Here is a 15,262-nt window from a genome sequence, read left to right on the forward strand (position 1 = left end):
CAACCACATCCACTGAATTTCTAATATGGTTGGAGATCTACAGACATTCCATGCTACATTTCCCCATAATGCAACTCAGTGGTGTCTGACCTGTATCAGAGGTGAAGGGAGCCATAAAAGTCATTTGCTGAGTGTTTTCACAGGCTCCTTGTGCCAAGTAAACAGGATTTCATGTTTGGAGATCCAGCTATCAACCAGTTCTCCTAACCTGGAATAACACACAAAGTAAAGCTAAGTTGGATTGAATGTCAAATTGAAATTGTTCCCTAGTGCTAAGTAAAAGGTTTAGCGATCATCACATTTATTGCATGAGACTTTTGCCTTGATAGGCAGAGCCACTACACTACTACAAACTACTAAACTTGTACAGCCTCATATTAAGGTAGTATAATGTATCACAATACTGTATATGATCTCAGGTTAATCTCAAATATAAATGTAGCCAGTGATAGTGAAAAATAAGTAACATATATTCCTCTGAAATATAGGCGTATAGAGTGAGTAGTTTTGCTTAGTTACCTCTGGCAATAGTTAAGATTTATTTTAACAATAATACATACAAGGTTCTTCCTTCCATCATGATTTTATGTTTCTAAAATAATCCACTTTAAAAAGCAACCATGATTTGAAGGAAATACTCTTTTCAGAGGCTGTTTAATAGTGCACAGACAGTGTTTCAGCCGTGACTGATATGAGCACCCCGTCTTGGTAATAGAGTGTCTCCACTGGACCAGCCATCCATGTCATAAACGGCTGGTCGTTAAACAGTAGATATTCTCTCCCCCACTTGCAGCAGGAACATCAAATTTATTCTGCTGCTTTGATCTCATTTTAGACTGAGTCCTGAAATAGCAGGAAGCTCAGAGTGGTGTCAGCAGAAAAGCAGCCAGCAGAGCGAGCCTGTTCTGGGCAGTACCTCTGCTTAACAGCAACATCAACACTAAACTTGTGAACAGCTGATCACCTAGCCGGCATCAGAACCAACATCCGCTGGTGCTTTTCCAGATTGAATTGTTCCCTGCACTGGCCCAAGAGACTCACTAGCTTTATGGGGAGGAAATGAAAAGAACCAGGCTTGGACATGTTTGAAGAAGAGAACTTTATTTACAACACACAAGGCACTGGCTGAGAGCCAGCAGCAAAGCTCTCAGTCTAAAAACGGCATTTTAAAGGGGGGCTATTTGAGTTTGCTTTCTTCTTTCGCTCTGCCTGTCTGCCACAGGGAAACCAAGTGAACTTCAGCTAAGCCCATCAAAGAAACCTTCACTGGAGTTAATCTCCTTATCTGCTGACTGGCTATGACCAAGATGACTTTTTACCAAGTTGATTATTATTTCAGAGCGGCGAAGCCCTCCTCTGATGACTCTTAATAACATGCACAATTCTGCAAAACCTATAGAAGGATTCGTTATTGTCCTGCAGCAAAGGTTAACTTGGGTTTATTACAGGGTGTTCTCATTACTGTGGAGATTAACAGGGGGAATCAAAGCACCTCATTAACTTGCCCAGTATGCACCATAAGCTCACCTCCACCTGTCGTCCTTATCTCTCCATCGCCAACTCCTCTAATTTCTGGCCATAGTGAACAACACAAGATGAAGCACCAGTCTGTTCTGCTTCCTCATGTTTACCCCCCTGCCGACCAAACCATTTTCTAAATGTTATGCATTGTCCCTGCTGTGCTTGAATCTTGCTGACCCTCTCTTCCATCCTACTAATCACCTCTCCACATGGCCTACCTGCATCTCAGCACCACCTCATTTTTCTTCCTCTCTCTTACTGTCTGCCTCTCAGCTTTCTCTCTGGGTGTCTCATTAAAGGCGCTCTATCTAATGAGATTACGCCGTGGGGATTAATGGTGTGGCTAATTGATAGACACACAGCCGGAGGAGGATTAAATCCCTTTAAGTCCCCAGAGGCTTTTTTGGCGCTTCAGCTGACTAATTGAAATCACAGGAACGGACACAAATATACTTCCTGACCCCACACACTGCTCTAACACTCCTTTGTCTGAGATGCAATAAATAAACCAATAGCGGGTGTTTTATTAGAAAATGAAACCATATCCAAACAACAGCGTCAAAGATTAACTGTGTAATTCCAAAAGGAGACTCCATGGCCTGTTTTAACATGAAGAAATACATTATTCCACTGTAGGAACATATTTAAATACAAACCATTTCATGAACAAATAAAGGTGGAAACTTTAAAGCCACAATATATAAATTTCTTTATGAGATTGTAGTGTATTTCAGATTATTCTGATGCCATATTTGTTTGTAGAAAAATGAGACAATCCTGGTGAAAAATGGTCCAATCTCTGTGTTGCCTTCAGCCCATTTATCATCTGATCAATCCATGTGTGTGGGTGTCCAAATCCAACATACAGAGGTTTTAAGTCTAATGGAGACAAAGCTGCAATAAATAATGATTTTAAAAAGAGGCCCATTGTAATTTAAAGCTTTGAGTGACATTATATTTGACATAACCACCGCTGAACCAACCAGGCCACGTCACACAGTTCAGTCTACACCTGAAGATGATGCATACTGAAAAAGATGGCACATTTTAAAACATGTCTTGTTTATTTTTTAAAGCACACATCTAGTATCTACTGTAAGTGAATGAATAAAATAATTCCAGTACACTAAAAAATAGAACAACTACCAGCAGGCATGGCTAATGAACCTTCCAGTGTTTTGAGGACAAGGCCCACAAGAGGAATACGTCTGTCAGAGGCAATGCTGGGTAAATCCCAATTCCCTTATTTGATTGTTCCTCGCTCGACCAGATGTAGTTCCGGTTTACCAAAGCTCTTATTCTTGCTCTGAGGAGTGAGGAGGCTGCTGGAGAAGCCGTGAGTGAAGATACATGAACACATCCTTCATGGAATTCTTTTGTGGACCAATGTGCCCTTATTGGAAATCAGTTGGTGATCGGATGCTTCAGCTGAAGGATCAGAGGAGAGGACTTCACGTGTCTTTGAAACATGTTTCCCCGATTCCTCTCTCCAAGCATCTTTTCCTTCCATCTTATGTGAGAGGAACTAAGACACAAAGAAAAGATTCAAGCGAGGGAAACATGGATGCAATTAAGGGAATTGGGATTTATCCACAGAGTGAGAGGGGAAGGCAGTGGTGACACATAAAAAATGAGTATAACAAGCATTTTTAGAAATGAAAAAAGAGCAAAACTGAAATAAGACATGTATAAGCTGGCATCTTAAAAGTGTAATAATGCTTCAATAGAAGACAGAAACAAAAATATCCACATATTAAAAATGAAAGGGCCAAAAATCCCCTGTGCCCAATGAAGAGCAAGAGAAAGAGAGCAGCAAATTTTATGTCATCAATACTTCAAAAATAGGTATCTTACAGTATTTTTATTTTCTCAGTGTCTTTATACAGCATATATTCATATAGTTTCTGCTGACTATTTTCACATTCTCACCACATAGTAACAAGTGCTTTGAGTAAAACATTTGGAAAAAAAAAACATGCAACTTTTTATAGTTTTGTGGGCCTATAAAAAACGGGAATGTTCAAGGCGACCAAAAAAATCCTTCTCAATGCCTTTGCTCCAAGTCATTTCAAGATCCACTGTCTTACACCGCCTGACTAATCAGATCATGCCTACACAAGCTTTACACTGTGGAGAAAGCAACACAACAACCATACAGGGCAGGCAAGCATCTCAACATAAAGGCTCCTAAACTCATGAGTCCAGAGAGGAAAGGCAGGCATTCTCCACTAAATTAGAAACCCCCCACATGTATAAAAACAGTCTCACAGAATGTCAGCATGTTGCTGAAGTTGTGTCGACAGGTGACACTTGTGAAAATGAAACTGAACAGGTCCTTGGAGAAGAAGGGTTGTCTTCACCCAAAGCAACTCATAGGCTTCTTTAGGCCGTAACTCACTGGGTTGTGATATCCGATAGCGTGCCCTGGTTGTGTCCTTGCCTCCTGGGACTGGCTGCTGGGGTTGTTCATCTGCACCGCTGTGAAGGGAAGATGAGAGTGACAGGCAGGGCTGGTGTGAAGAGTGTGTGGGGGGTAGGGGACGAGAGAACGAGCCTCCACTGTACTGCACAATTGGCAACCGATCCTGAGATAGCAGGAGTCTGATAGAAAAACACACCACAAAAGGCACTTTAAAAATGACAGTGCTTCTGTTCTAAGGAAATTCAAGTTGACAGAGTGAAAGAGAGAGCATCTTCCCAAAAAACATTCTCTTCAGTGTGAGACTAAAGCAAGAGATGGTTTTTGTTTTAACAATCAGTCAAAGCACAAATCCACTACTTGTGTCTCTCACAACCGCCTTGATTCATCCCCAGAGAGCTCCGGGTCCAGCACGGTGAGAGAACCAAAAAAAAAACAAAAAACACACTACAAACTCGCCACTAAAAATTATAAAGCCAGAATACAGTTGCGTTGCAGCGGAATTCAAGTTTGCGGGCCCGTTGAGGGCTGTGAGTGAACGAACACAGCCCATGCAAGGGTCTGCTCCTCACATGTCTACCATGGAGCCAGTGTCATGTTCTTGGCCCCTGCCTGTGGTATTCAAGAGCATTCATCCAAACGACCTCGCCTCTCCTGAACCCCGTCACAAACCCGCACACCCCACCCCCCCAGCCCCGCTCTCAGTCATCGTCCCCTCCTCCGTAGAGGTCGGCCAGCTTCTTGAAGCGAGGGCCCCAGTCATTGAGGTAGTCATAGTCCTGGTCGTCTGAACTGGTGGAGTTGAGCGAGCTGACGGAGCCAGCCGTTGAACCGCTGCCTTCATAGTCAAACACCAGCAGGGAGTCGTAAGGAGGAGCTGTGGGGTCGTTGTCTGCTGCCCTCAGACCCTGAAGACATAACCACAACAAAATGAAATATATTCCACTCCGAGTTAGAGTACTTCCTGTTGCGTGTGGCTCTTCTTCTAGTTTAGGAACATCCAACAGGCTCTTGTAGAAAGACTTATGTAAACAACACAACAGCAAAGCATTTCCCCTCCATTCTCCTACAGTACTTACATCATTAATGAAGTCTCCTATGTCTCCAGGGTGGGGCAGACTGGGTCTGACGGGGTATTGTGACTCCGCGATCACAGGCCTCTCATCCACCCTGCGCACCCCAGCTGGCTTACTGATGATATGGTCCAGAGACTCAGGCTGCTGCAGCTGGCTTAGGTCATAGTCCTGGATGAAGGCCATGGAGGGGAAGATAAGGACCATCACCATCTGATTAACTGTTTTGAACCTGTTGCTATAACTGCAAAAGACAAGACCCCCCTGTGTTGCTATGTCTGGTTATGACAGTGCTCAGATTCTACACTGGAATCTATTCTCTGGTCAGGTTTCATTGTTCAGATCCACAGACTTTGATGTGTGCTCATGTTAACTCTGTGAGCGCTCATGACTGTGAAATCTGTGCCACAGGACTTTCTAAAGAAGTGCTGAAGCTCTTTTGTAAACCTGCACTGCTGCAGACTTCGGCTATGCCCCAAATCCATATGGCACATTAAATCTATTCAGTATGTATTACATGCTAATTGTCATAGTGTACTGTTTCACTGTTTCGGCAGTTAGTACACAAAAATACAACAAACAGTGCTTAACCACTAACAGGAAATACATCTGTGCTTCATCAGATGTCCATCTGACTGCAACTTTGGAATGCCACTGCAAGTGAAATGTCTTTCTTAAGATTGGCTACTTATTTTTACTTTTCAATATACTCCTCCGGCTCTATCAACTCCCTGACTTACATTTTTTCCCCTAGCTGTGACTAGCTCTACAGTTTCTCTTCTAAAGCCATGACATCATTTTCTGTACTTTTCCAAACTGTTTAAAGGCACAGTCACCTGAGTGCATGTAAACATCTGACCTGCTGGAACTGTGATATAGTGAATTATAAGTGAAATAATCTGTAAACAACTGAGGATTTGTTAGCATGACATCTCTGGAGTGGTGAAAATAAACAGTTTTAATGACTTCAACCTCAGTGTATGTAAGCTTCAACTGTATATGTTGTAGATGTATAAAGCAGGTTGTTGACTTATGATAAATAAATGTCCCCTAATTAATTCCCACACAGGCGCTTACTGCTATATACACCTCAGCCATCTGATACTAGCATGTGTTAATGCACTAGATGTTTGGTTTGTAAAGATGTTGGGGAAAGTATCATAATGGCATTATTAATAATACATCAGTGAATTAATCACAGATGTTGGAGCTTGCCATCTCTGAACATTTTCATTTATTTAAAAGATATACAGGAATATGTGGAGTGCAGTAGCACTTATAAAAGACACTTGTTTGTAAGTGCTTGTTGTAGGGCAGAGAGCAAACTGAACCTGAAAGACGTTTTCTGAAGTCTCACTCTCTTTTTAGAAAAATATGTTCTTCTGTCGACAGACTCAACCTGCAGCCCAGCTGAGCTAAACTCACCTCGTCTCATCCACAGTTAGTTTTGAAATGATGGTTCATGGACTAACTTTCTGTGCTGTCTTGCTTTTATTGACTTTATAATTTTAAAAATTCAAAGGAACTAGATATTCACCTTTGATAAAAGAAGAGACCCTCATTGGCTTATTTATTACCTGCTTTATTGGAGCCATTTTCAGGTGCAACTCTTATGGTTTGCTTTAATTTGGACAATTAATTGACGACTATGTTGATACTTATTCAGTTATTAGTCCTTTTCAAAAAAAGGAATGCCCTTCACTCACTGGTTCCACCTTCTCAAATGTGAGGATGTCCTGTTTTTTTCTTTGTAATATGTGACATACTTAATATTTTAGCTTTTGAACTGATGGTCAAATTTAAAAAAGCTATTTGATTGCATCATTTTGATCTGGCAGAAATTATAATTATAGTATTATGTTTTCTGACCTTCATTGACAAAACTTTTCACTGATTATTCAAGAAAATGAATTACTAATTAAAATAATACATTTAGCAATAAGTCATAAGCCACAGTGATCAGTTTTATTAAATGCTTTGCTTTTTAATTTTGTATTTCCTCGGGTTCCTGAGCTATGCTGATGTCCTCTCAGAAAATGTTTTAGTTTGACTTTTTGTTGCTTCTCACTTTGGGGTGACCCCTAAGGGAATAAATAAAGTTATCTAATCTTTAATAACAACACATTCTTGACCATCTGTAAAAGGCAGCAAATATTTTATCATCTTTAAAGGAATAGTTCTGGATTTTTCAAGTTGGTGTTAAAACAATGCTGTTTTTATGTCTGTGTAGATGAGAACAGGCCTTAGTTGTTGTCACTTCTCCTTCTCTCCACACGGACCTCGAATGTTTCCACCCGGAACGTCACTACGCTGCAAAACAACAAGGGACAGTGTACGCAACTCTCGTTCTGTAAAAACATGAGCTCCAGAGTTTGTCTGAGGCTCAAATGCAGCTTCAACTGTCCCACTAAGTGAATTCCATTTGGTATATTTCAAAGTTACACCCTGTTTAAAACAAATTTCCCTCTTATTTCCCTGGACAGTACCTTGCTGGCTACAGAGGAGGGATACAATTTAGCAGTCGCATATAAGTTTTAGCCAATGTTTTCTACTAGAGTTGAGCTCAGAAATCACATAGAAATGAGTCTGTACCTTGACAGCTGGAGTATTTTGTGATTTTGGGACACCAGTAAAACCTGCTCCTGTGTTTGGGCTATATTTGTGCATGTGTGGCATCTGAGAGTCTTTCCTGTGTTTCTCCTGTTTATTCCCGCCTCATCTGTGCTGCAAATGAAGGAGAACATGGTTCTTGTCTGCACTGAGAGAAACAAACAATGGGCCAAAGCGTTCCACAGATTTCACCTGAGAGATCCTGAAATAATCAAAATGGGCATAATGACGCCGTTTGCAAAGTTGAGAGTTATATGCAAATCCCATTTCCACAGTGGGAGAAGTGCTGTGAGAGAAACTCTGCACGGCTGTGCCATCACCAGTCGAGCTAACAATGGCTGACAAGGAGTTAAATGCAAATAAATACATAACATGTTATTTATCAGTCAACCAAAGCACAGATACCTGTGTGAAAGACTATGTTCCTAAAAAGGCCACAGCAGTTCATCTACAGTGTAGCAGTGACACTGACTCAGCTTTATAGAAACAACGTTAGTGTATGCTATTATATCTCACAATGATATTTCATAATGATAACCAAGTGACTGCGATATTACAATATCTCACAGGGATACATCAATATTGTTTTAACACCAACTTGAAAAATCCCAAACTATTAAAAAACAACAACAAAAAACATTCTCAATGATACCACTGCTGGTTAACAGCCTTTTATGGCTTCAGTTTATTGTGAAGACAATATCTTTACTGTCTACCAACGGTACCTGGTCCTCCTCTCCTCCTCCCTCTTCATCGTACTTGAGGATGTTGTCTCTGACATCGTCCTCAGGGTCAATCAGCAGGGGTTTCGCCTGCCGCTCCTTTTCTCTGCGCTTCATCCACACCACAAACAGCAGAACCATGCCTGTGTGAAAAACCGCAGCAAAAACATCAATGTCAGGCACAAGACTGGTTTATAAGCACTTGCCAAAGACAAAAGGTTTTAGTATAACATTTTGCTTACTAAACTAAATGTTGACATTTCCACAATGTATGATAGATAAATACTAATGTAATTATTCAATAGTGTGTAGTATTGACTGTTCCACTTTCCTCTACTCACTGAGCAGTATGATGATGCAGATGAGTATAGCGATGATGGCCCCTGTGCCGAGGCCGGCAGCTGCTACAGCCCCTGTGGCGCTGCAGTCCCCGTTATCATCACAGGGACACACTTTGACTCTGATCACAGAGCGGTTGGACAGAGGAGGGTTCCCTGAGTCGGACACGATGACGGGGATTTCGTACACACCCGCCTCCAGGTAAGGAATCCTTAACCTGAGCTGAGCATAGTCACCTGGAATGTGGGAGTGAGACAGTGTCAATGATGAAGAGAGACAGGAGAAAAGGCAGGACACATTAAGAGATGGAGGAGATGTGAGTCATGAAGAAGGAGGGGGAGAAGAAGAAGGGGAAATCTGATCAGACAGTGTACAGGCAGAGAAATGACATTTTGTTTACCGCAGGATATCATGTCCTAATATGCAGAGGTATGAGCAAATGACATACCATATAAAAGCTGCAACCAAACAAACTGTCAGCAATCATTCTGACATGTATGTATGTAAGGAAGCATTAAAGATATATTTTAAAACAACTGAATGTAGAACCTTCAACATCTATCACTCAGTCAAGCTAAGACAAGAGCCACAGTTGAAAAAGAATCCAGGTATATGATCAGATTTGTCCTCAAGACAACTGCTGTGATACATCCATCTGGGTGGATTAGGTGACAGATCGGTTGCTCGGGGGACACAGAGATGAATGGATCTCATTTGTCACGAACGATAGATCGTACGTCAACACTGGATGGCACCCACGTCTCTCACTGTGAGCTTTGTGAGACATTTTGTTAAACTTGGACATCTCTCACAGCTTACAGCAATCCCCTGCTCCCCGATTGATGTCACCAGTTATTCTGTAGAGGGGTTTTGCATCCCATCTGTTAACTTTATGGTTTAGTGCAGCTGGAGATGCACAATGGTCATAAATCATTCCTCCATACCACCTCAATGTTACATCACATGGACATATTTTCTAACCATGCTGAAGAAAATGTAGAGCATTTCATTACCGCTCAGTCTGGAAATTGTCCAGTTACGACGAACGCTGGCAGGAAAAGAAGGCAGCTCAAAGACAAAGGGCCCTACGTTGGGGTCGGCATCAGCATCCGAGGCTGTGATGTTGATCCTGGAGTTGGGGCGTGCGTGCTCGCACACTTGAGCCTCCTGGGGTATCAACACTGGCGCGTTGTCATTGACATCAATCAGGTAGATCTGGAGGGTTCCTGTCCCGCTGGCTTGAGGCGAGCCTGACAGGAGGAGTGAGGAAAGAGAGGAGGCAGAGGCAAAGGGATCAAAGGAAGAGATGGTGAGATAATAACGTTAGCGTTCCAGAAGGGAGTGAAAACAGTGAGGGAGATGTATAAAGACAAAATGACTGGAGATGCGGCAAGAAGCGGAGCTGAGAGACAGTATAATGAGAAAGCTACAGAAGATGGCAACACAATCCTTCCATTTCAATTACATTCTTCCAGCCGATTCATGTGTGGAGCTGAGGAAATGAGGTGCACAAGCAGACAAACAATTGGATAAGAAAAAGGTTATGTTTTCTGAGTGGCTGAAAGTGGAGAGACAATACTGTATACGCTTGTAGTAGTGCGCCCAAACAAAACAGTCAGAACAAATGAGAGAACACATAAATATTTTAGTCCTTGTGTTCAGAACAGGCTGCTTCCTGAAGAGGCTGAGGCAAGACTCGTACTGGAGGGGACAACACTCGCACAAAGATTACTGTTATCTGCACTCTGCAAGGCCTGCTGGGAAAATGACTCAAACACTAACCCTTCACCACATCCAGCAGTACAAGCTCATCATAACCCATTCAGGGTTTCTTGCGATCAGACCAGAACTGAGCTGAACAAGGTTGGGAGACACAGTGTGTATTATTAAAAGCAGAAGCTCTAATGTGCTTTGATTACTCCACCCAAAGAAACTGAACTGCACTTCAGCAGACCGAGACATTTCTGTTTCTTTTGATACTATAACAACATGGCACTGGGAAGAAACACCTCACTGATTTTTAAGGGTGCTGATTGCTTTGAAAAACACTAAATGAACCTGCAGTTGTTTTGCTCGTCTGTCTCGGGTTGGAGGAACATGAAAGCAGTGAAAACATTTGTAATGAGGTTAAACTCTAGTGTGAGGTGAAATATTTAACTCCTGGACTGAAAATGATCATAAAATGTCTAGTTTGAGCACATGTGAGACTGTTTTCTCAGCAGTTTAAAGTTTTAAGCGGGGTTCAGTTCGACCCCTGATATTACATATTTCCATGCACCAGTCAGGCTTTAGCAAAATTTAAATCAAATTGAACAGTTATGGCATTGTTTATTTATGCTGCCAGACCACTATTTGTCAGTAATATTTAATGTCAAAGAAAAACATTTAAGATGCCATGTCTTCAGGGGCTGTAAGACATTAAGCACTGGAGGAAACATAAACAAATGTGCTGAGTTAAAATGATGAGAAGGCTCCAGGGGGATTTCAAAGAAACAGCATATATAGTTTTAATTAACTGGATTTTTTTTTTAATATAATTATGGGAAAATTTGAATTCACTCAAATAAAAATCAATAGATTTGAATCAGAAATAATTTCAACCACCAGAGGTAAAAAGTAAATTTACTCAAGTACTGTGCATAAATTAAGGTTCCTGTAGTATAATTTAGTATTGTGATACTCCTACTGTATTACATTGTAAAGGGAAATACTTTTTACTTATTATTTTGTCTGCCCCATAGCTACTAGTTACTTTGAAGATGCAGATTTTACACACAAACTGTATCTACCTCTAATACAACAACAATAATACATGTGTCAGGTTCAAGTACCCTATACAGTAATAAATCAAGAATTTGCTTCACCTCAGTCAGTTAAAGAAGGGTTGGGTCATACGGTTAAAAATCACTATCATAATATTTATATGAGCATTTTCCTGTAAGGATATATGCAAAATAGCATATGAGGTAATCAAACTACTGTCCAGTGAAGTTAACTGTGTTCCACTTACATTCACCAAAACTCTAACACATATAACCTATCACTACAGATAAAGAAAGCATGACTGCAATGATATATTGTGGCCTTGATATTTAGCTGACAACCCCCTGTACACAGACTGTCAGCAAGATGAGCTAAATTACTGTAGCAGTGCAAATAGACAGCTTACCCGAGTAGCTCATCAGTGTTGTATTTCAACTTTTTCCCTCTATCAGACAGCACCTGGTGCATCAACTACAGTATGTAAAGGTCTGCTGCCCCAGGCCCCAAGGCCCATCGACCGCCTTGTCAGTTATGATTGGCTGGGTGTTTTGTTGCTTTGTACGCTTCGCTTGAGTAGAATAAGTAAAGAGAATTTCAATCAAAGTGGAATATATCCCCATGTTGACACTGGGCTCCAGAATCAATAGGCAGTCAACACTTTGAGCTTAAGTTGGTATGCTTCAGGGCAAGCAATCCCTTATTTCTCACTGGAGTAAAAACACCAGGGTCCCTCCTACTTACACACAGAACAAGCCCCACCATTTGAAGTGCTGTAGTTCTTTATCTGTGTATACACTGTTGCAGCAACTGAGGCTGATCCTCATGACTTTTGCTGATGGATATTATTCTTAGTTCTTTTCCTACCAGAGACAGGGCAATGAAGGTTGGTACATATTTATACACAGGCATACTGTGTACTGTATACAGTACAATATATGAACAGACTGTCCCACTCATTCACAGGTTACCCACACTATACGGAATCTGGTATCAAGAATAGCAGCAAGGAATTCCCTGTCAAAAACCTACAACTGTTTGCTCTGTTTCTGTGCTGGTCCAGAAACATTAAGTAACATTCTTTCCTCAGTCATAATGAGTTTAGTAAAACCGACTTACCTCATCTGTTAGAGCTATATAAATGTGTGAAATGCAGACTGAGACAAGATACACAAATAGCCAACATTATGTTTGACATGGCGAGTTGTTTTAGATAATCAGTGGATGAGTAGTGAGAAATACTCCAGAGACATGTTACTGGATTTTACTGTGGCCCATTTTGACAACTGCTACATTTATGCCCTGTCTGTGCTACAGTAATTAATGATGATGAAAAATGATAACAAGCAGCTTTTCCAGTCAGATTATGCTTGCTGTGCTGTTACCGATATTAAAATATACTTGATGCAATTTTTTCAGAATGATGAAAAAACTAACATGCTAGTGGCTACAGTATGTGCTGGTTGTGCATTAACACGCAGCTAATTGCTAACATCAGCATGCTAAAATTGTCACAATGACAAAGCTAATGTGCTGATGTTTAGCAGGGGTCATCCTGTTTATAGTGTTTTATCATGGTCATATTTGATAATTAACTGTAGTCATCCTGTTTATAGTGTTTTATCATGGTAATATTTGATAATTAACTGTAGCTGATGGGAATGTCATTAGTTTTGTATTTTGTCATAAACTTAAGCATTTGATGAAGCACCTAATAATTAATCTTAAGCTTGACCAAATTTCATGGCAACCCATTCAATACTTGTTGAGATGTTTCAGTCTGGACCAAAGTGGTAGACTGGTTGACAGTGCCATCCCTACAACTAACATGGCAGAGTGACTAAAATGTGCACCTACTGTCCTGTATGTGCCCTACTGTTTATCGCATCATCACGACACAGAGTCATCCTGACTTACCAGACTTACCATTGTCGAATGCCAGGAATGTGGCCTCATACACATTGTCTTTGACATACATCGACTCTCGGTCCAGCAGGGCCATAGTGGTGATTTGCCCATTGGTCTTGTTGATCTTCAGCCAGTTAGCTGGGTCTGAAAGCTTGGAGTACCTGTACACACACACACATCCAAAAAGAAGCAAAGCCTGAACTAACTACTGATAGTTCATTAAATACAAAGTAAAGCAAATATACACAAACATATTCCACAAATTAACTTTTGCAGCCACCTCTTACTTAAGTTCCAGCAGCACTGAATCTTTAATTTGTTGATTCACAGTACCCGTTACTAGCTCGAGAGTTCATTACCATAATTAGCAATACCAGCCAAGCACCTTTAAAAATTTACAGTGACTTGGAGAATGGAACATATGTTCACCGGGCTTATCACAGCAGCAGCTCATTAACTTGAAGACTGATTAAAACCTGAACACATATGCAGAACAGCCTGCTCTTAACAACATCACCACTCTTTGTACCCACACAGTCTCCACAGCAACTCGCATCACTGTCAGGTCAATGCACCGAGTGGAAAGTGACGACTGCGATTACTGTCTATAAATCTCTTTAACAACTGTGATGAGGCATAACAGTTGACTAGAGGAGGTGCTTCTCTCTCAGCTCTAATGACAAATGGTTGATCATGGACAAGCAAAAAAAAATGTCAGCAGTAGGTGGCTGGTCATCATGTCAGTGATGACAGGATGTGTGTGTGAGACACACAGGCAGAAACAGCGAGAAAGTGACAGAGATCAAAGGTGTGTTTCTGAATGTAAGCATGGTCAGATGTACGAAAATGTGATGAGTGGGAAAGGAGGATAAATTAAAGCAGTGCGTTGGAGGCTAACACCAGTTAGTCAGGGCCTCACAGGCATGGAAAAACTAATTCTACCTCCAGCTACGGACACACACTTTTGGATTGATACACACTTAGCAGACAGACATAGAGACAGACAGAGAGATGTGCTGGTATAGACAGAAACATCTATCAAATTTTTATTTTTTTTTCTTGAAAAAATGAAACTAAATAAAAAATGTAATTTCTAGTGAAAGATTTCTTGCCATGCGGTGTTAGTGTTAGTCAGGATGTGATGTTGCCCTGCAGGTTAGGTTCTGCTGTTTGCGTGGTATTTCTGACACTCTCATCTCATTACTGTGCCAACACGATGTCATCTCGTGCTGCTTTCATTTGAAGCTATCAGAACAAAGTTTTTTATTTATTTATTTATTTTTTTTTACTGTAGTTGTGAGGACTGATATAACCCTTAATCCTAATGTTCAGTCTGGGGTCCTAGTGACCTCAGACTCTTTTTAAGAGCTACAAACACACCCTATATCACTGTTTTGTCAGTTTTTCATGACTTTTCCTGAGAAATGCTTATTAACATGATTCTGAACTGACAAGTCCTCCATGAAAAATTAAATTTGTTTGGGTAAAATCCAAGCTAAACCTTTGTGTGTGAATGAATATATAGGTGCTCATGCAAAGCCTACTGTATATGACACAAAACATTATGTGTTTAATGAAGCAGTGTATTAAAAATGTCTCAGCAATGGAGAAGTAAAACAACTGTTAATAAATCCAAAGGCTAATTACCACTGACTCTTATCTTCAACTCACTGCTAATTCTAACCTTAAAGGGCACTTCACTGATTTTACATATGAGGTTCAGTTCACCCACCCATCACTAGCATTAAAACACAGTGTGGCATTTCAAGGAAGTAACAGTTAATAATAATTGTTTATAATTGTTTAAAAAACAGGTTTACCTTAAACCCTTTTTTTGTTGTAGATGTAAATAAAGCTGTAAAAAAAGCTTAACTGCAATAAATCTGCAGTGCCAAATCACCATAAAAGTA

General features: G+C 40.7%; 1 protein-coding gene across 3 annotated transcripts in view; it reads right to left on the reverse strand.

Moving 5' to 3' along the window:
• Positions 1–1,120: 1,120 nt before the first annotated feature.
• Positions 1,121–15,262, reverse strand: part of LOC109956073 (cadherin-4-like) — a 211,079-nt gene continuing 196,937 nt past the window's right edge. For 2 of the 3 annotated variants that reach the window (XM_020592914.1, XM_020592917.1), the window contains 6 exons: positions 13,362–13,513; positions 9,698–9,934; positions 8,687–8,920; positions 8,349–8,488; positions 5,020–5,184; positions 1,121–4,848 (listed from right to left, as the gene is read on the reverse strand). In XM_020592914.1, the coding sequence (XP_020448570.1) occupies positions 4,642–4,848; positions 5,020–5,184; positions 8,349–8,488; positions 8,687–8,920; positions 9,698–9,934; positions 13,362–13,513 (1,135 nt within the window). In that variant the 3' untranslated portion in view covers positions 1,121–4,641. The remainder of the gene's footprint in view (positions 4,849–5,019; positions 5,185–8,348; positions 8,489–8,686; positions 8,921–9,697; positions 9,935–13,361; positions 13,514–15,262) is intronic. The other variant, XM_020592916.1, reaches the window with a different exon arrangement.

The sequence above is a fragment of the Monopterus albus genome, unplaced genomic scaffold (assembly GCF_001952655.1).
Source record: "Monopterus albus unplaced genomic scaffold, M_albus_1.0 scaffold18.1, whole genome shotgun sequence".
Classification (NCBI taxonomy): Eukaryota; Metazoa; Chordata; class Actinopteri; order Synbranchiformes; family Synbranchidae; genus Monopterus; species Monopterus albus.